Below are 22,478 nucleotides of genomic sequence, written 5' to 3'. Positions count from 1 at the left end.
ATAGACAGGTGTAACCTGCAGAAGATAGACAGGTGTAACCTGCAGAAGATAGACAGGTGTAACCTACAGCAGGTAGACAGGTGTAACCTGCAGAAGATAGACAGGTGTAACCTGCAGAAGATAGACAGGTGTGACCTGCAGCAGGTAGACAGGTGTAACCTGCAGCAGGTAGACAGGTGTAACCTGCAGAAGATAGACAGGTGTGACCTGCAGAAGATAGACAGGTGTAACCTGCAGAAGATAGACAGGTGTAACCTGCAGAAGATAGACAGGTGTGACCTGCAGCAGGTAGACAGGTGTAACCTGCAGAAGATAGACAGGTGTAACCTGCAGAAGATAAGACAGGTGTGACCTGCAGCAGGTAGACAGGACTGACTTGCAACAGCTCTGTCAATATTGAGACTCCATGTGCTCCATGGGTTACTCTGGTTACCTGTTGGTTGACGTAGCAGTTTGTAGGGCCGTGGTTGATGAGGATGCGGACGATGTCCACGTCCCCGCGCCATGCTGCCAGGTGTAGAGGGAAACAGCCTTTGCTGTCTGCTGCAGTTGTTGACGCCTCAAACTGAAGGAGTTTCAGCACCACGTCCCTAGAAAACAGAAACAGACCGTTGATTAGGTGGAAGATGACGATTGAAGGCATAACTTTTACAACAAATGATGCATTTACATTCTTGAAACATGAGTAATCGTTTTATTTCAGTGTTTAAAAAATACTCTGATCATTTAATTCAGTAAAACAACGAGTCCAAAACAACAGTTTCAAACCAAATACAGGCGAAACTCAAACAATTAGAATATGCACACACACACACACACATATTATATATATATATATATATATATATATATATATATATAGACACCTGTCTATATATATATATATATATATATATATATATATATATATACATATTTATACACATATATGGGTATACATACAAGATGTTATAATAGCAGCCTGAGACTAGAGATGGAATAATGTACAATCGTCCAATGTTGACCCAGATTCTGTGCCACGGAGGCTAAAACTGAAAAGGGGGTTATGCATTTTGGGCCACATGCAGTAATTAAAATGAAAACTGATGACAGATTTTAGTTTGTGAATTCTGTGAAACTCTTGATGAGGAATAAGTTGTTTGGGTTTGAGCGAAGGGGCTGAGGTCTAAGAAAATTTAATGTTTCTAATTTAATTTAAATTCTGTCCTTGCTTTGGCGCTTTGAATAAGGTTTGCATTTAAAATCTTGAGCTGATTTAAAGTCCTTTTTAATATCATCCATGTGTGCTACTAAGCATCGTTGTCAACAACTGTGTGTCATTTTTTTAGATCCCAGCTGCAGTTTTCATCGTCTGAAGAGGAAATTTGTGTGCTGGAGAATTATTTGCCTTCAAAATCTCAGTGAGAGATGAACAGAGGAGTCAAATAGGCAGAAACTCTTCCAGCTCTTGGGTCCCTAATGAACTGCCTGGTTAGTTTTAAGGCTTTATTTTGTTTTATTCAAATAACGTTAGTGCACCTCTGAATCACGAAAGAGTTTTGAGACTTTTTTTACTTTGCAAACTTCCCTTGAAACCATATTAAAGTTGCATATAATTAAAATAATCCTAGCAACAACAGTTTACTTGTTATCCTAATTGCTGGTTCATTTTTTACTTTCCCACTTAAATGTTATATCACTCCTCAGCAGAACTCTTTTTTTTGTTTTGGTGCACCCTAATTTTAACTCTGATGCTGTAGTTTGCTCTCCACCACTCCTCCCCTCCTTCCTCATCTAAAGGAGGAAATCCACATAATTGCCCCCGAAACGTTCCTAATCCTTCAGTTCCACTGAGGCTCAGACGCAGTCGGGCTCACTAACGGTTTTCCTAATGAAGAAAAGCACAAACGCTCGTAAATTATTAAACATTGCAAGTAGATGCTTGCTTGTTGGACAAGAGCAACTAATTTCATGTGATAATGAATTTCTTCAGCTGCTTTCATTCCAATTAATTTGCAGATTACATGGTTTCCTAATTCTTCATGGGTCTGCTGCTTAAGAGGTTATTTATGTTGATTTAAACCTGTAATAGAGTTTTGTTATAATGTTATGACTAGTTATTAAATGTAATCCGGAAATAAACAATCTGATCATGTTGCTTTATTTTGATTTACCACTAGTTTATTATCATATAAAGCAAATGCATATTCTTTTAAGCAGCATGATTACGTTTACCATTGTGAACAAGATGAACTGAAATTACGGTTGGTGCTCGATGAAAATTTTGTATGTAATTAATCAAAGGCTTTGTTATTAATTAATCTTGATTAATCACATTTTAATCGTTCAACTATTTGCGTCCAAGCAACTTTTTAAAATCAAAAGTAGCGTCAGTGAGGCACAGATGACATACTCACACTTTAATTTGTATATATCTGTAACCACAAGGTCTATTTGATTACTTTGGTCTCGTTATAGAGGTAAACATTGTGGGATTTGTTGGGATATGTAAATATTAGTATATTAGTGTTATTGTTTAAGTGTAAATAGACATGGAATATCGTAAATGTTGTGTACTGAACTGACCACTAGGTGGCAGCAGAGTACTACTAATACACATAGAGGTGTAGAGTTCAGGTGAAGTTCTGCTGAGGGTTACAAAATGAATGCTGAATGCTTGACCCCCCTTTTGTAACAAAGTTCATATGGATAAAGTTACTGCCTGCCTGCTTCCTACCAACTAGAAAACATGAAGTATATTTTTTCCTTCCTTTCTTTTCTTCATAAAGAGCAATTTGTCTTGATTCATGCAATTGTAGTTTAAATTGTCTTTGGAACCCATAAAACTTTAAATTGTCTTGTAGCCCAGGCTCTGCAGTTCTGTTAGAAGAGCAGCTTGATGATATTTACTGATTTTTTTTCGAACCCCAGTGAGGGGGAGGGGGGGGGGGGTACTTTAATTTTCTTCTAATTAATTAATCGTAACGTTAAATTCCCTCCCCTAACAAAAATATATGATAATAAAATCTGAATACATTTATTTTATTATTATATTTATGTTATTATTAGTGTTTCCATTTCTTTAGTTGTTTCAATAAAAAACAGCCCTAAAGATATTTGTCAAGTAAAAAAAATAAAAACAGAATTTTCTTCTTAAAAAATTAATCTGCGAGAAACCTGTGTTTGCTGTCTCACCTGTGTCCGTTGAGTGCAGCGTGATGTAGAGGTGTGTATCCTGAGCTGTCAGTGCAGTTCACATTCAGGCCTTTCCACATGCTGGGGGGCAGAGAAACATCACAATTAACATTTGGTTCCCTCAAACCTTTATTAGTTTGAGACAGTTTTGCATCTTTTGGAAAATCTATTTGACAATGCGAGTTATGACCACTTATTTAACCATTACTTTGCTCCATTTTTCTCTCAACAAAATAAGCTCAAATATGTTATATTATGATCCTAAAGTGGGGGTTACATTTCAGAAACACAAGAGTCCCTTTTCAATCGCCTGCAAATGACAAAAATAACACGCAGAAGGCAGATTATGCACAAAAACTGCTCTGAACATGATCTCATCAGGATCTCCATGTAGCAACATACGGTCTGAGGGTGTAGCTGCAACTATAGCTCACAGAACACGGATTTTCCCTGCGACCACGTTAACCTCGTTTTCACTACCGAAGAAAAGTTCTAATTAGCTCAATTGCAGCAGCTCATAGACTGGAAAGCAAAATCAACTAACTTGTTTTTTCTAATTTATTAAAAACAGCATCTGAAGGACTAACAGTGCATCCACCCATACCCAGCATCAGATGTGTGCAACACTTTATTCTGCATGATCTCTTCCTTGACTTTATTACAGATGGAGTCCCAAATGAAAGATAAGATCAAATACCTAAGTTCTTTTTTTTTTATTCTTGAAAGGATTACAAGGATGACTGGAGTCCAGCGGGACACAGAATCCAGCTCAAAGGGATATTTTTATTCAGTTCATTTTAATAAATGAATATAAATTTGACATCCGCCCTCCTCCTCCTCATCCTCATCCTCCTCGATGACAGACTCTGAATTTTAAGGTGATTTCTGCCCTTACAAAGACTGAAGCTGCAGCAGCAGAGCATCTGAGTCTGACAGACATCAACACAATGATCAAGGTCTCGTTAGCATGCTCTGAAAACACAACTGCACTCGATTTGAAAGGAGCGTTCGAGTCTGGCCGCCCACACAGATGGAATGCTCTGCTCTTTAACGTAAAGTTTTCAAGATTAGTAAAACGTATCAATAAAGACAGCTGTAGACAAAATCAGCGCAGAGAACACCAAACAGATAGAAATAAAAGGGAGTAGAGGAAGAGCTTGTGGATGTGCGTTCTTATCGATCTGAGCTGCTCTGCTGACCCCTTTCAGCTCTGACCTACAACCAGGAGGACCAGCTGTTAAAAAGACAGACTCGGAGAGAAGAGGAGGACAGCCGGCTAGAGGAAGATACCCAAGGAGGGAGGGAATAAAAAATAAAATAATTTTTCTATTTGGCCAAAAAAACAAGAACCTTCATAGTTTCCAGTCCCGCCCCCTCATGTAAACTAACGGGACACTGTTCTGTTTAAAACGGGAGTTGTCCAATCCCTGAGGACAACTATCCTGCATGTTTTAGTGCTTCAACACACCTAATTCTGTGGTTGAATGCCATCTTCAGCATCTCCTCAGGTTCTACAGAAGCCTGAATAATCAAACCAGGAGAGCTGGAGCAGGGAAACACATAAAACATGCAGGATGCCGGCTCTGGAGGGCTAGGACTAAGAACAAATGACATTTGCTGCTTCACAAACATCTTAGCTGGGAAAATTCTGATTATTTTTGCTGTAAATGGTTATTTTCTTTATTAGAAACACCATGGATGTGTGCAGGTGAGCTTACAACCCCACAGTCCCTAAAATCCAACATGGCAGCTGCCTGAAACAGTTCAATATGCTTCAGTTTCCAATGAGCTGGTTTGAGATGTCAAAAAATAAAGTTTTTAAATTGTTCCACTGTTTGAGAATTGCATTTGGAGGGGTTTCCTGTAACTCTTCCTCTGCTGCCATTCCTGCAGCAAGCTTCTTATCTCTGCTGTGACACCTACTGGTTAGGACCGGTACTGCAGGAAGCATTGGTGCATTTCAGGCCTAATAAACTGTCTTTAAAGTGTATTTAGAGACAGACCTATTAAATAAGTCAACTCATCACTAACTTTAGTGCCCTCTCAACTAACAGAGCCATTTGTATTCTTGCAGCACACGCGATGGATGGAGCTGCAGAACTACAGCTGACTGGATGATGTAGAGCTTATAGACATCCACAAAGGTGGTAAAAGTATAACAAGAACTTTGTGCATCAGGTGTTCAGCTAAAGGCGGTCTGCAGCCTAAAGAGGGCCATGCAGGCAGGGATAAAATGACTTTAGGCAACATGCTGTGCTTTAAACAACAAATAATCCTATAAACATGACTAAATACTAATTCTGTTTAATCTAAAAATAAAGTTAAGACACGTTAGAAACCTGGTTTACATGCATCCATGAGACAACACTGAGATCTAACATTAATGATGTAGAAGCTAACTCTGTTTGCTGCTGGAGCTTTAGGGTAAACGTTTAGTTTGTCTTCATGTTAAGGAGACTGAACCTAATCGGTTTTATTAATCCAGTTTTGTTCTGAACTCAGATGAACACAGGCCACTTCACATGTACACGTCTGAGCTGTTTTCCGTTCCTGGTAGTGAACAACCAGGCCTTATCCACACAAACGTGTTTACCAACGGGTGTTACCTGAAAACAACCAGACTAGGCAACAATTCATCCCACGTCCCCGACTCCAGAGTTCCTCCACATTAACAAACAGCTTATAAATAAACATAGGCAGCAGTCAGACCCTGAGTCGCTGCACAAACAAGATGTGTGTGTTCACCTTGTTGGGACGTGTGTGTGCGTGCGTGCGTGCGTGCGTGTGTGTGTGTGTGTGTGTGTGTGTTCGTTCCCCTGGAAAGGACAGACTCCAACAGGCTGTTGTGCTAAAAGTTGTTTCCATGCTGTGACGTCAACAGCTAAGAATGTGTTAGCAGTAAATTACATCAGATTAAAGCATTACATTTGCAGATTTGATGTGAAAATCAAAACCATTTAATGCCAGACAAATATTTTTCCTCTCAGCCTCATTAGTTATGATAGAAAACCAACCGATGAGTCAAACTGGCCCTTTTGGTCCTGATGTTGTGTTTCGCTGTCAAACAGCCTGGGAGCTGTTTATATCAACTCGGTGAATTACCCAGTGAAGCTGGAGTTGTTCTGTATTTTTCCTAAATGTTCCGGCTCCCAAGTGCACTTCCACGCCCCATTGCCGCGTCAGTGGAAGCATAATCCTGAAGGAAGACGCACCGAATTTCACATTTCTAGAAAACGTAACTTTGCTTTTGTTCCTGGAGTCCTTCATTATCAAAGTGTTACCTTGATGTGGACATTTCCTACTCAACCTTATTCCTTGCTGATGTCTCACATTTTCAATAAATCACTCAAAGTTAAAGGGGTCATGGAAGCCGTCCCTGCAGGGAGAGCAGTGCTGCCCTCTGTTTGAACCAGTCTTCGGTTACACTCTGACACATTCTCCTTGTCCTTTCTGAGGACTACACACACTGTTAATGAGAAAAAAAGAGAATCACTTTTATGCTCAAGCCTCACAGCAACAAATAAAGTGTGTCATGCAAACGACCCTTACCCTTAATACTGCATTTAAATTATACAACGAGACTTCTCCACAGCTAGAAACAGGAAGATACAACTTTGTTTTTCCATTGAAGCTGCAGAAGACAAATCCCTTTTGGAAAAAGTCAGCAAACAGGTGCTAAATGTGTTCCCTTAATCCTTAGAAACGTCATTTATTATCATTCTCGTCAAAAGAAGACCCGTAATGTCTTTGAAGTGGTACAAAATGTTTTATTCTGCTTCAAACGCCTCATTTGGCATTCAAAATTCTTTATGTCTCGCGAGTGATATTAAATCTGGCTGCAGTAAAGTTCAGCCACAAAGCGAGTGTCATCATCAAAAGACACGGGAGTGCAGCAGCTGGGAAACCTTTGTGGTTCTGGAAAGGTAAGTCAAATGGATTCCGGAGCTTTCTGATTTTTCTTTTTTGCAGCTGAGTGAAATCAAATCAAAGGCGTTTCAACAGGAAGCGAGGACTCAACAACGGCAACAACTTCACGAGAAATCAGAAAGGGGAACAAACATGAGGTGAGGTGTATTCACCATCAGCACTGATAAAGCCAGACAGGAAGTGGGCTTGCTTCATATCCTGTTTTGAGTAAGAAGCAGAAGGGGTACCTGCTGATCAGGAGCAGCTCTATAACCAACACAGGACATTCAAACACGGTTCGCTCTGAAAGCCCGACTCGCACAGAGACGGTCCAGCCTCCATGACGCTTTAGGCTGTGAGCACTCTCCGTCACACTCAGATGTCCCATATAGGTGTGTGGGTACGGATAAGGCTTATGTAATTCTGTCAGTGTGTGTGTGTGTGTGTGTGTGTGTGTGTGTGTACACGTGTGTGTGTTCATATCACCAGCTCAGCAGCAGCAAGGCAATTACAGTGCACAGTGTGAGGAAACTCTCAAAGTCCAATTACATTCTGCAGAACGAACACTGAATCAGCCTTATTTCCCTTTTGATTTTTACCCCAATTCTTTTTCCTCTGCTTGCCCACCTAATGCTAACAAATGTGCTTTCATTGGAGGAAGTACGAAGGAATCTGCAGCAAGGGCAGAAAAAGGTACGACATGAATAAAATAGCACAGAAGTGAGTTTGCTTGCTTCCATGAAGCATCAGCCACTTAAGGAGTTATTAATGTGTCACATTAACATGTTCATACGCATCTACACACAGCAGCCACCCTGAACATTTCTGGCCTCTTAAATCAAGCACACTGAATATGCTTTCTCAAATATTAAGAGCCCAATTACCGGTTCCGTTTGCAGAAATCCCCTAAAGAACATTTGAAGGTTTAATTCTCATTGGTGTGACGCTATTTCAGAGTTTAGCTGGAGAAGAAATAACTCATATAGATGATAGAAGAAACATTTGTAGTAAACATGATGCAAGAATCTAGAGCTGAGAATAATAAAGGTAGTTAAACACGGGAGTGAAAACGTAACCTTATTGGCCTCTCATTAGCTAACTGTGCTATAGTGCAGGCCCCTGCAAACTAAAACCAATACATTTTTACCACCTCGACTAATAAATGACATTTCTAGCACCACAAAATTTACTTAAAATGTTTGTTAAGTTTAAGGGTAACTGAAAACCTGAGAAAATGAAACCGTTTAGTTCATAGAAGAACCATTTGAGTTATTTTTATCGGCATTAACCTCATTTTCAGCTCAGTGAACACAATTCCTGACAAGCAGTTTGACAGAATAAGCGAAAACACGAAACGACACAAATTACAGATTTACCGGGACACGTTCTGGCCTGCAGCGTGTTGGGCTGTTTGTTTCAGAGATGCACCGATATGAAAATGTGGTCCGAGTTTTTTGGCTGAGCATGCGCTGACAGCCAATCACCGGATACACGGCAGCGTTAGAAGCTGATGGCAGCGTTTGAAGCTGATGGCAGCTCGTTAACAAACATCCACAAACAATTAAGACGCATTTTCGCCTAATTTATCTACTGACAACACAAAAAAATAATCTGGTAAGTATAACTCACTCAACCTGGAGGTAAGTGGAGAAAATTTAGAAAGTTTACAAAACTATATTGGCAGAGTTTTTGAGTTTTTCGTTATGGGTCCGAAGAAATCAGCAGCTGAGCCCGAAACACCTGGGACCAAGAGGAGCCATCTTCAGGACTCGCCTGAGGCCTCATCTCCCCGTAAGGACATATTAGAATTTAGATTCTATAGATAAACGGCTTCTGGGATTTGAGGGGTGACTTCATCTGCTCGAGGTTCTTCACCAGGAGTTTCAGAACTTCCAAACATCTTTGGAGCTCAGCCAAGAGCAGGTTGAGCAGCTCGCTGCTGAGAACGCGTCTCTGCAGAAGTCCGTTTCTTCCCTGGAAGAGGGAATGACGCGGATCACCACAACAAGATTCTGAAGGAGACGTTTTGGACCTTCAGGTCCGTAGCATGAGGGATAATCTGGTGTTCGCAGGCCTCCCGGAGCAGACAGGAGGGGCGGAGAACTGCGAGCAAACAATAAAAAACTTTCTCCAGACCCAAATGAAGATACCCGAAGAAACGGTAAAAACATCACCTTTCACCGGGTACACCGCCTTGGAGCGAAAAGAGTGGACAGCAGAAGATCTCGTCCCATCGTGGCTAAATTTTAACATTTTAAGCAGAAGGATCTTGTTAAAAGTCACGGAAGAGAGCTCAAAGGAAAAGACTTCAGAATAAATGACCAGTTCCCTAAGGAAGTCCTGGATCGGCGCCGAGTCCTCTTTCCGCTGCGCAAAAAGTTTATCCAGGTTGGGAAGAGGGCTGTCATCTCAGTGGATAAGCGTTTTATGGACAATAAACTTTACAAGGAGCGAGGAGTGACAGACTGGCTGTATTAGCCCAACATCAGGTCAGACATTTATTATTCTTATCAGGATTCACTGGGTTTGAAAATGTCAGGATTAAACAGCTGCTAAATCCGTATTCTAGATGATATCACCTGTTCATCACCACCTCACACCCCTATCACCTTTTCTTTTTAGTTCTTTCTTCTTCTTTAACCTGTACAATTCTTTCCTTTCCTCTCTTTACCTGCTTCTGTACGTTGTAACGGACTGGAATGACTCTTGTTCCCTTCTTTGCTCGGGACTAGTCTGCATGAGAGATAGTCTCAAGGTCTCATGCATTCCTTCTAACCTGCTTATTTTCAGCTCAACAGAAGAATGAAGAATGAACTCTTTTCTTTTAATTAATCAAAGAACTCTATTTTAATAAAGCTAGTCCATCAAAGTGTTAGTCAATATAAAAAGATGTGACCGACCTGTGAAATCAAAATATTAATTACTTTATTATGATCCTATAGAAATAATAAGTACTGTGACTTTAAGTGTTCCAACAGGACTCATTTCACGAAGTGTTAAAAAGACATAATACATTCCTTTCACTGATCCAATCAGAATCTTACAGAACTGACGGAGCCGTGCTGCTGACGATGTTTGGTAATTTTCATTCGACAATAAACCATGACATCCGAAGTATAAAACTACGCCATGTTATCTCTAACGCCAGTTCAACGCGTTCCAGAGCAAGTGACGGAGTGGCCAATCCTGATCTCTACTCATTAATCTATAGAACAACGACAAGCTGAAAAATCCAGTCGCTATAACAACCAGCGGCAACAGCAGCTCCTTTCAGAATAAAAGCTCCATCCACCAACCCAGGCTTGGGTTTGACCAGACGCCAATAAAAGTGTCGTGGGCCGGAAGTAACTCAAGACGGGTTTGATCGGAACCGCGGCTTCTCCTACTGGCTCGGGTTCCAGAAAGGGTTCACTGGACCTCGATATTCCTGATCTACAGAGGACTTCCACAAGGCAAGGTAGACCGGCAAATGGTGTCTCATGCTTTTTCTGATGCTAACCAAGGCTTAATGCAAAACATCATCTTCAGTTCCCGTCAGAACTAATCGCTTCTTCAGATTTGCTGGTTCTGATTTACAGCACATGTCATCCATTCACCACCTCATCCAGTTTTAGTTGCACTATACATTTAGTTTTAAAGTCAGTCTAGTTTAATTTGTTAGTAATAAAATTCTTAACTTTTAAACTTGACTTTCTCTATTCTGTTGTCTCTGAGTGAATACGTAACGGTTATCTAATCTCTGCAATAAAAAGATCCAATATTCTGGTTTAAATAACCCAGTGTCCATTAGATGGGATTCATACTCGATATGGATCTTATGTCTATGGTCATCAATTAAACTGTAATCCTCTCATTTCATTACAATGTTTACACCTTTATGGCACAACCACACAACTTTCCAACACTGCGTCAGACTCAGCACACACGTACACACACACATATATATACACACATATGTGTGTGTGTATACATATATATATATATAAAATCCACAGCACAATATCATAATTAATGCATCAAATAATACAACCGCAAACACTGTTGGATTATTATTATTATTATTATTATTATTATTATTATTATTATTAACTTTTCTGTTATTTATTAACATACTATTTTATACATTTAGTTACTTATTCCATCTTATTCACATGAAGGCGTCATATTTTAGCTACCCTCACACACATCTATGGGTGCACTAAGGTTTGTCTCATGGAACGTACATGGAGCTGGCTCCAGAGAGAAAAGATTAAAGATTTTTGATCAGCTAAAGAGAGTGCAAGCAGATGTAATATTGTTACAAGAGACTCATAGATCTGCCCCATCCGCAGATGAACTTTAAACACCTGAGTTTCCCAGCATGTTCTCTGCCTGCTATAACTCTGGGCAAAGAGGTATAGCTATTTTAATACACAAAAACATCAATTTCACAGTATTGGACACAGTTTCTGATCCAGATGGTAGATTTATAATGTTAAAAATATCTGTACAGAACCAAAGCTTATGTATTGTCAGCATATACTGTCCAAATATTGATGACCCTTCATTCTTTCATAATTTTTTCTCTGTACTCTCCAAACACTTGGACTGTCCACTTATACTTGGAGGCGATTTTAATTTTTGGATGAACTCTTTAACAGACAGGCTCAGTACAGCTGGGACTCAGCACAATTGGCAAATCCACTAACATAGTTAAACAGTACATGAGTGATTATGGGCTTTGTGATGCATGGCGATTTCTTCATCCTAACCGTAGAGAGTATACTTCTTTTCACACGTCCATCACTCTCATTCACGTTTGGATTATTTTCTAGTCAGCAGCTCATTGTTGGCTGACATTTCAGACACTGAGATACACCCCATAGCTGTCAGCAACCATGCTCCGGTTTCTTTAACTCTGGTAAACAAGAAGACAATCCCACCAAGCAAAAACTGGAGGTTTAATACTTCACTGCTTAAAGATGAAGGTTTTATAGAAATTTTTTAAAAGGAGTGGGCTTTATATTTAGAACATAATGACCTGCCTGGAACATCAGCAGCTATTCTCTGGGAGGCAGGAAAGGCATTGAGAGGTAAAATCATCTCTTTCTCATCACATAAGAAAAAAACGGAAAACAAACGTATTCAGGAGTTAGAGGAAATCATTAGATCTTTAGAGGCATCCACAGAAGAAGAATTAGTGATCAAATTACGTAAAGCTAAATTAGAACTTCATGGAATTATTGACAAAAAGACACAATTTTTAGCACAAAGACTACGAATAGAAAACTTTGAACATAGTAATAAATTAGGTAAACATTTAGCTAGCCAATTTAAAATAAATAAAGAGAAAACTACCATATCTGCTGTTAAAGACTCAACTGGGAATATAGTTTATGACCCTGAAAGCATAAACAACACTTTCAGAGACTTTTACCAAACTTTGTACTCACCACAGATAAACCCATCAGATAACGAGGTCAATGAGTTCCTTGACAGGATAACACTTCCTAAATTATCAGACAGCGAAGTTACAGTCCTGGACTCACCACTAACATCAGCTGAGCTCCAGGAAGCCCTTAAATCCATGACTAATAGGAAAGCTCCAGGTCCAGACAGGTTTCCTGCAGAGTTCTACAAAGAATTCTGGATCATTCTGGCTCCAATTTTTTTCAGAATGTCGAGGGAAATCGAAGAGAGCGGCAGATTGCAGCCAAACATGAATTCAGCCAATATTAGTCTCTTGTTAAAACCAGGCAAATACCCTGCATTTCCTACCAGCTATCGCCCAATTTCTCTTATTAATGTTGATCTCAAAATAATTTGTAAAGCCCTGGCAAAAAGATTAGAGAAGGTAACCCCCTTCATAATACACCCTGACCAAACTGGTTTCATCAAGGGTAGACAGTCATCCACAAACTCAAGTAGATTACTTAATTTGATAGATTTCTCTTACAGTAGAAACATAGAAACTAGTATATTATCTCTAGATGCAGAAAAGGCTTTTGATAGAGTTAACTGGAAGTTCTTATTTGCAACTTATCATAAATTTGGTTTTGGGAACTTCTTCATAAACTGGCTACAAACATTATACAGTTCACCAACTGCACGTGTCAGGACAAACAACCAAATATCAGCTAGCTTCTGTCTTCAGAGGGGGACCAGGCAGGGATGCCCACTCTCCCCCTCACTGTTAGCCATCTTTATCGAACCACTAGCAGCAGCAATTAGGCAAACAACAGGTATTAAAGGGATAAAGTGTAAGAAAATAGAACATAAGATCAGTCTTTATGCAGATGATGTTTTACTCTTTCTCCGGAATTCTGAATCCTTTCTCTCCCATTCAATACAGGGAGTGCAGAATTATTAGGCAAATGAGTATTTTGTCCACATCATCCTCTTCATGCATGTTGTCTTACTCCAAGCTGTATAGGCTCGAAAGCCTACTACAAATTAAGCATATTAGGTGATGTGCATCCATCTCTGTAATGAGAAGGGGTGTGGTCTAATGGCATCAACACCCTATATCAGGTGTGCATAATTATTAGGCAACTTCCTTTCCTTTGGCAAAATGGGTCAAAAGAAGGACTTGACAGGCTCAAAAAAGTCAAAAATAGTGAGATATCTTGCAGAGGGATGCAGCGGTCTTAAAATTGCAAGGCTTCTGAAGCGTGATCATCGAACAATCAAGTGTTTCATTCAAAATAGTCAACAGGGTCGCAAGAAGCGTGTGGACAAACCAAGGCGCAAAATAACTGCCCATGAACTGAGAAAAGTCAAGCATGCAGCTGCCAAGATGCCACTTGCCACCAGTTTGGCCATATTTCAGAGCTGCAACATCACTGGAGTGCCCAAAAGCACAAGGTGTGCAATACTTTGAGACATGGCCAAGGTAAGAAAGGCTGAAAGACGACCACCACTGAACAAGACACACAAGCTGAAACATCAAGACTGGGCCAAGAAATATCTCAAGACTGATTTTTCTAAGGTTTTATGGACTGATGAAATGAGAGTGAGTCTTGATGGGCCAGATGAATGGGCCCATGGCTGGATTGGTAAAGGGCAGAGAGCCCCAGTCCGACTCAGATACCAGCACGGTGGAGGTGGAGTACTGGTTTGGGCTGGTATCATCAAAGATGAGCTTGTGGGGCCTTTTCGGGTTGAGAATGGAGTCAAGCTCAACTCCCAGTCCTACTACCAGTTTCTGGAAGACACCTTCTTCAAGCAATGATACAGGAAGAAGTCTGCATCCTTAAAGAAAAACATGATTTTCATGCAGGACAATGCTCCATCACACGTGTCCAAGTACTCCACAGCGTGGCTGGCAAGAAAGGGTATAAAAGAAGAAAAACTAATGACATGGCCTCCTTGTTCACCTGATCTGAACCCCATTGAGAACCTGTGGTCCATTATCAAATGTGAGATTTACAAGGAGAAGGGGAAAACAGTACACCTCTCTGAACAGTGTCTGGGAGGCTGTGGTTGCTGCTGCACGCAATGTTGATGGTGAACAAATCATAACACTGACAGAATCCATGGATGGCAGGCTTTTGAGTGTCCTTGCAAAGAAAGGTGGCTATATTGGTCGCTGATTTGTTTGTGTATTGTTATTGAATGTCAGAAATGTATATTTGGGAATGTGGAGATGTTATATTGGTTTAACTGGTAAAAATAAATAATTGAAATGAGTATATATTTGTTTTTTGTTAAGTTGCCTAATAATTATGCACAGTAATAGTTACCTGCACACACAGATATCCCCTATAATAGCTAAAACTAAAAACAAACTAAAATCTACTTCCATAAACATTCAGCTTTGATATTAATTTTTTGAGTTTTTGGGTTCACTGAGAACATGGTGGTTGTTCAATAATAAAATTATTCCTCAAATACAACTTGCCTAATAATTCTGCACTCCCTGTAGAACTGATACTCTTTTTCAAAAGTTTCAGATTACTCTATAAACAGCTTAAAATCCACAGTTCTACCAATTACAGTATTTTCTCTTTTGTCAATTTACTTAATATACAATTGGAGTCAGGGAATATCACATACCTGGGAATTAATGTCTCTCCAAAGTTGGCAGATCTAACCAAACTAAACTACATCCCACTTTTAAAGAAAGTGGAAGATGATCTTGCAAGATGGAAATCCTTACCGATATCACTCATGGGGAGAGTGGCTACAATTAAAATGGTGGTCCTACTCAGAATAAATTACTTATTTTCAATTATCCCAAACAAACCACCAGCTGACTGGTTTAGATCTCTGGACTCCTCAATTACCAAATTCCTTTGGCAGGATAAACCTCCACGAATTTGCTTAAAATCGCTTCAGAAAACCAAAGACAAAGGAGGACTGGATCTACCCAACTTTTATTAATATTTCTTAGCCAACAGGCTGCAATATATACCAAGATGTTTGCAAGATAACCCACTAGATGAGTCCTGGTTGGACATAGAACAGACATTTTGTAATACGATAGAGCTTTCGGACTTACCATTCATTAGCTCAAGCATAAGAAAACATGAAGGCTTCAAAAGTATTAGTATCAGCACCTCTCTGACAGCATGGTGGGAGTATCTTAAAATGACAGAGTCTTCACCAATACCATGCAGACGCACACCTATCTGGAATAATCCTGATATTTTGCAAAATAATAAAACGATAAACCTTCCAGACTGGAAAAATAAAGGAATCCTATACCTGGAACACATATATGAAGGATTGGACTTCATCCCATTTAATAGAATAGTCTCCCAATTTGGAAAAGATAAGAATAGCTTTTTAGAATATCACCAAATTAAACAGATTAGTCAAACAAAAATTTAAACTCAATAAAATAGAATTAAAAACACCACCAAGGGTATTAGACTTCTATAATCTCAAACCCCCCAAACTACTGTCTAAAGTATATAAGACACTGGTCCAAATTAGACGATAGAATAGCAACCCCTATTGAAAAATGGGAGGTGGATCTATCAGTCAGATTTGACCAGAACTTCTGGTCCCAAACTTGTTTAAAAACTTTTAAAATGATCAGACACTCCAATTTACAATTAATTCAGTACAAAATTCTACACAGAGTACACTATACAGGTCATCGGATGTTCAAGATGGGGTTTGTGTCGTCTGACACCTGTACACACTACACAAAAAACATTCCTGACAATTACATTCACGCACTGTGGTTCCGTCCATCAGGTCCAGGAATTTTGGGGTAGAGTATGTGAAGACCTGTCAAAGTGTCTGAAATGTCATATCCCAACCGCCCCCTCTCTTTGTTTACTGGGAAACCTGGACGATGTCCTAACTGAAACATCTTTGGCTCACGTGGTTCCGACTGCCATATGCATCGCTAGGAAAACTATCCTCTTGAATTGGAAAAAGAGATACTCTTTGCATCAACCAGTATAGAAATCTTTTGTTAGATCATATTACACTTGATATAGCCTCTGCTTCCACTTCAAATCAATCTCTCTGGGCTCCTTTGATCGGTTCCATCACATAGCGATGACGGGGGACCATTGATAGTGTCCTGCGGGATGATGTGGGTGAGGGGGTGGAGGGTCTGAGTTTGGAGTATCTGGACATTCCTTGGAGGTGGGTTCACTGGGGGTGTCTGGGACTGGGGGGCCGTTGCCCCCCTCTGGAGGTGCTTGGGTTGCCTCGGGGGGTGGACTACTGGCGGTTGTGAGTGGGGCCCCTTGGAGGTCTTGGCGGTGGCCATGGGTCACTGCCCGGCAGCTGCATTGTCCCTGGGCGGGTCTGGGTGGGGGCCTAGGGACTCGGGGTGTTTGGGTGGCCGGCCCCATGGGGGGATCTGGGTGGGGCCTTGGGGGTCGGGTCCTGACATGTATGCTGCCGGGGAGAAGGCAGGAACATGCAGCAGTGCCTGACTCCGGTTCAGGGGCCTCAGGTAGACCTTGGCTCCTCTGCTGTCCCATCACAGGGGAGGGGGAAGTCCAGGAGGGGGAGGACCCAACCTTACCTGGATGTCCTATGTCTTTTATAATCTGAAAGTTGTGCAAATGCAGGGATGGGCATAGATATTCTGCTGGGGTGGGGCTGGGCTGGTGCCCTCAGACTCCGTAAGGCTCTGTGATGCTACTGCTTTGGGCCCTGGCAGGATGGGCTGGGGTCTTCCACCAACAACATTCCACACAAACACACACTTAGGGCCTTGGGAGTGAGTACATTCAACGGCATTTGGCAGGGGGATTTCTCAGCCTCATCCCAAGAGCCGTTGCCCACTTCCAATTTTAAACTGCACTTAGACACTGAGGGCTGTGGGTGCAAGTGGGGTGGTGTGGTGACATCAGCTGGCATAGGCCAGACGATGCCTACACTGCTTGCTCACCACAGCCATGGAATACACCTCATCAACACTCACTAAAACCATATTGGAGCAAGCGGAGGGAGACTAGGGGTCTTAGCACACCTCTGTTGTCACTTGGCTTCCTGGGGCTGGAGGCTAGGAGGGAGATCCGGCCGTCCGGTTGGGGTCTGGGGTGGTGGGTTGCTGTGCTCTGCGTTGGGCGGGGGAGCCTGCTCATCAGCACCCCAGCAGAAAGGGACAAACTCTGGGAACCGGTAATGGTTGTACCCCATGTGCAGCAGTACCAGGACCAGAGTGAATAGGGTGTGTATGGAGAGCATGAGTGGGTGTCTGGTGTGCATTTTTGTAAGTCTTTGGTTGTATGTGTATGTGAGAGCATGAGGGAGGGAGTGTGTGACTGTGTTTGTGTATGACTGTATATGTCAGGTGGGGCCTCTGACTCCTCTCTTCTCCTGGGACTTCTTTTGATTATATAGATCTTCATCTCCCCTCTACCTGCCACACCTGGTGTGCAGTGTGGTGCCTTGGTCTGCCTGAGTCGTGGCTCCCGGGTCAGGAAGTTTAAGATTTTTGGCATCTGCCTGACCAATCCCGGTGGCTGCCTGGTGGGGTCTGGGTCCCTGGGCTCTGCTGGGTCCCTCAATCAATCAATCAATCAATCAAAGCTTTATTTATAAAGCGCCTTCCGCAACCCTGGTGCCCAAGGCGCTGAACATACATGAGAAAGTTAAATATGGTGAATAAATCGAAAATAAAAGCAATTCAAATTACAAATTACTAAAAAAGGTAAAACATTCTAGTAGAACACAAATGGGTAAAACAAGGGATAGAGTGTACCAATGAAAACAGGGAAATAAAATCTACATAAAAGAGGGCCAAAGTCAAACACTTTCAGGAAACAGTCCCTGGTGGGGAAGGTCGCCCCTGGGTCCCGGGCTCGGCCGGCTAGGGGGTGGGAGGCTGCGGGCGAGCCTGTGGGCTTGCCGCTGATATCTCCCGGGACTCTGCCGGCTGCTGGTTGTGGCCCCCCGGGGCGATCCTCTGCGCCTCTCGAGGGGGCGGGGGCTTTTCTGGTCGCAGTCTCCCTGGGGTAACTGTGCTCTGGGGCAGCTCCTGGATCTCTGGGACTTTGAGCTCCCTCCATCTCCTGCACATCTTTAGGAGGCAGATCTGTGGCCCCTCACACTCTCTATTGGACGCTCCTATAGAGAAACCTTACATAAACAAGTGCGTATACACACACATGGTGCTCTCATAAGTATGGACTTGGGCACGTTCAACACATGTCTTAAGGCTATGGTGGGCACTTAATGCACTGATTTATTATCGTGTGATTGTTCAGTTAAACAATGTTGATAATAAATTTCTTCATCAAGTTGACGCAGTGATAGCTTGATCTTTTTGTATTGTTGTTATGTCCCATTTTTTTCGTTTTTTTCTTCTTCTCTCTTTCTGCAGGTCTAGAAGCAGACTCTTGTTCATTATTGTTTATTTTTGTGGGAACCCCCCCACCTTTTGTCTCTTCCTTTCTCTTTCACCTCTGTCTCCGTGTCTGGTCGGAATTAAAAAGCATTCAAAAACAATAATAATAAAGTTTTAAGTATCAGGCGTGACATTAAAAGCAGACGCTTTGATGCTCCACCTGAGAGTAAATCTTTAAGGCTTGTCACCAGCATTCAGACATCAATTCTGTTTGCTTCACAGCCAGACTGTCACGATTTGGGGATGTTTGGACCCAAAATGCAGTACCCAGGATGACACGAGGCAGGAGATGATGTAAAGTAAATAATCCTTTAATTGCAGGATGAAAACAAAAGTAAATCCAAAAAGGCAGCGAGCCAATAACCAAAAGCCCTGAACACAGGACACCGAAAGCTCTTCTTAGAGCACCAAAAACCTGAAGACATAAAGCTCACACAGAGCACGAGTAACAATGCTGACAAACCCACAAACAACAATGGACTGACAGCAAACAGAGACAAGACAGGGCTTAAATACACAGGGAGAACAATTAAGGAAACAGGAAACAGGTGTGTGGAGTGAGGACTGGAGGGAAGGCAGGTGACACCCAACTGAAACACAGACAAAGGACACATGAGGGCACCAAGAGACACAAAAGGGAATCCAGAGAGGGATGGAGGACACCAGGAGGCACATGAAGAAAGGAGCAGACACAGACCATGACACAGACAGGACACGGGAAAAAATGATAATAATTTTTTTTAAAATAAAAAAAATGTGGTCCGATATCGATATCCGATATTAATATCGCTGTTATACCCGATAACCGATATTTACCAATATTACATTTATATATGAAGAAATGTAAGAAAAGATCAATGCACAGAAGTATTGTGACATTTTATGTAATGATAATGAATCAGTGTTAAAAGCAGTGCATCAATTTTTTATTAACTCATTCGCTGCCAGCCATTTCCTGATCGATAAAGGCCTTCGCTGCCAGCGTTTCTCACTGTTTTTACTGTTATTTTAAGAGTCACAGAACGTTGCACGCTAGGATGATGTTGACACCAAAACAACCAAAATAAAGTGGAGACTCACCTCTTAAATCAGGAAGAATCCGCGCGTTTCGAGCGTTATCCGTTCTTTCATAATCCGTTGTTGAATTGTGATCGGCAGAAGCTTTTCCGGTTCGCGCCTCACTTTTTTTTACAGCAGCGGCCCAAAACGATCTCCTAACACATAGATGTTCTGCTTCTTGATCACGTGATGTGTGACGTGCGCGGATGAAGATCGGCTTTAGAGCTGGAATGTTTATTCTCACAGTGCGGGGACTCGTTCCGATGCCCACACAGTAAAAAATGCAAATGACGACTTTAGTCTTCATTGGCAGTGAATGAGTTAAGAATTTACACAAATATTTACTGTTTACTGTTTTGTGGTGCAATTCAAACCCCGACTGCTAGGTGGCAGCCGCTTTACCACCTTCTCTCTGACAAAGCAACAAAATTTTGCGATAACACTCAACACACTTGACGGCATCTGGCCTGAGTTTTTCCAATTAATTTTAGTAAAAAAATCACAATATCATCTGGCTTTTAGTATCGCATTAATATATCGTCTCCCCTGTACTGTGATGTATATAATATTCCTAGATTATTGCAAATAAACACATATGTTTACATATAAATATTATACATTATTATTGTTTACACACACATTCACACTTCTGAGATGATTCCATCACCATCATATGACCTAACAAGTATGCATCATGACCATCCTCCACTTCTGAAACTTATACACAAAAATCTAGTTGGAAAAAAAATTGTAATTAATATCAACCCAATTATACTTATGGGATCTATACTGATATGTTAAAAATGACTAAAATTGGTCACCGGTGTTCGTAGTTTTTGTGTTTGTTTCTTAACCCTCCTTCTGTCCTAATGGGTGTGACCCCACGAGGAAAGTTGACCATTGAGCAGGATTGATGGTTTATCCCTTGAGGTCCACGTGGCAGGGGTGATGTGGTGCTCACTCCTCACCTCTGCCACATGGACCCAAGGGATAAACCATCAATCCTGCTCAATGGTCAACTTTGCTCGCAGGGTCACACCCATTAGGACAGTGGGAGGGTTAAACTGTTTATGTGACATCTCCATATTCTAAGACTCTGCCTTTAATGGTCACAAACCCAGCTTTTATCTTTTATCCCAGAATAAAAGAAGGCGCCAATTTATCTGTCACCAACTGTAATTGATGCAGAAGCAGAGCAGCAGACAGATGAGAGATGGAGGAAACACCTTTATGTGTGAAAGTAATGCCGGATTGCCTGTAGACGTGTGAACGGGATTTTCTTCCTGCTGAAGTGGGAATATGCTGTGAAACAATGGTTGCTGTTTATCTGAAGGTAATTCCCAGGAATCCCAGAGAAACCCATGTTTGATGTAGCATACGAATAAATGTCTGGACCTTTTTATTTAGATCAAAGTAATATTACTTCTAATAAGATCTGAGCTGTATGGTGCAGATCCAGTATGATGATCGCTACACAGCCGAGCAGAAAAAACAGACAGGAACAGATGGACTACAACACAATCTGGTTTATAGGATTAGTCTCGTTTGCTGAGCAACAGTAAAAATATTCTCCCACTTTAATTGGAAATTTAAAAAAATTAAGTTTTTACCTCAAGTATGCAAATAATATATAAACCAAATCTATTTCAAGTCCAACAGTAAGTTATTTTAGTCATTAGTTTGTTGGTTTTGTTTGCTGCTTAATGAGTAAAAATGAGCAGAAAGATATTTTTCACTTATATTTCTCTAAATTCTTATCAAGCATCACATTAAACAGAAAAACTAATTATAGTTGTGAGACGATGCTACCATCTGAAGACAGCAGAATACAGTAGTCTTCCTCTTCCAAGTTCCAAACAATGTGTCAAATTGTCCCTCACCAGCTTCCTTAAATAGAAACGGAAACATCCCTCCTCAGCTGACCTCTTACATTCAGCACAGCACGGTCTGTGTCTACCCTTTTCTACGCAGAGTCATATTTCATAAAAACACCCCACGACCTCTCTGGGAATCCTGCAAATTTCATTCGTTAACTTTCTAGTGAAGCAGCAACACATTCTCACACCCAAGGCGTCAAAATATGACGCGTGTGACCAAGCCTCAATATATGATGATTTGGGACGCCCCAGCGCGTCAAAAGACGACGATCAGGGACAAACAGCTGACGCAGCGTCCCAGAGCGTCGGTATCCGACGCCGGTGGTGAGACGGACATTAGAACTACTTGTGAACTACTTAACCTTCCCCTCACCCCAATCCTAACCTTAAGGTCACAGTTTATGGACCTTAAGGTTAGGATTGGGGTGAGGGGACGGTTAAACAGCCGAATAATGTCCGTGTGGCCGCGCGCGTTAAACAGTGACGCCAGCGGAGCCACGTGAACCAGCATGTCCCTGATCGTGGTCTCCTGAAGCGCTGGGGCGTCCCAAATCGTCATATATTGACGCTTGGTCACACGCGTCATATTTTGACGCCTTGGGTGTGAGAATGTGTTGGAAGCAGAGGTTCCTGGTGAGCTGTGATGGCAGCACCTTCATGTG

At 41.4% G+C, this 22,478-nt stretch overlaps 1 protein-coding gene across 3 annotated transcripts in view; it reads right to left on the bottom strand.

Annotated features, from left to right (window-relative positions):
* anks1b (ankyrin repeat and sterile alpha motif domain containing 1B) overlaps positions 1-22,478 on the bottom strand; it is a 305,040-nt gene that overhangs the window by 207,413 nt on the left and 75,149 nt on the right. For all 3 annotated transcript variants that reach the window (XM_054739750.2, XM_070548583.1, XM_070548587.1), the window contains exons 2-3: positions 3,175-3,255; positions 434-590 (exon numbers count right to left, since the gene is read on the bottom strand). In XM_054739750.2, coding sequence (XP_054595725.2) covers positions 434-590; positions 3,175-3,255 — 238 coding nt within the window. The remainder of the gene's footprint in view (positions 1-433; positions 591-3,174; positions 3,256-22,478) is intronic.

The sequence above is a fragment of the Nothobranchius furzeri genome, chromosome 1 (genome assembly GCF_043380555.1).
Source record: "Nothobranchius furzeri strain GRZ-AD chromosome 1, NfurGRZ-RIMD1, whole genome shotgun sequence".
In the NCBI taxonomy this organism is placed as follows: Eukaryota; Metazoa; Chordata; class Actinopteri; order Cyprinodontiformes; family Nothobranchiidae; genus Nothobranchius; species Nothobranchius furzeri.
The sequence above is the reverse complement of the archived record's forward strand: the minus strand, read 5'-3'. Positions and strand labels throughout refer to the sequence as shown.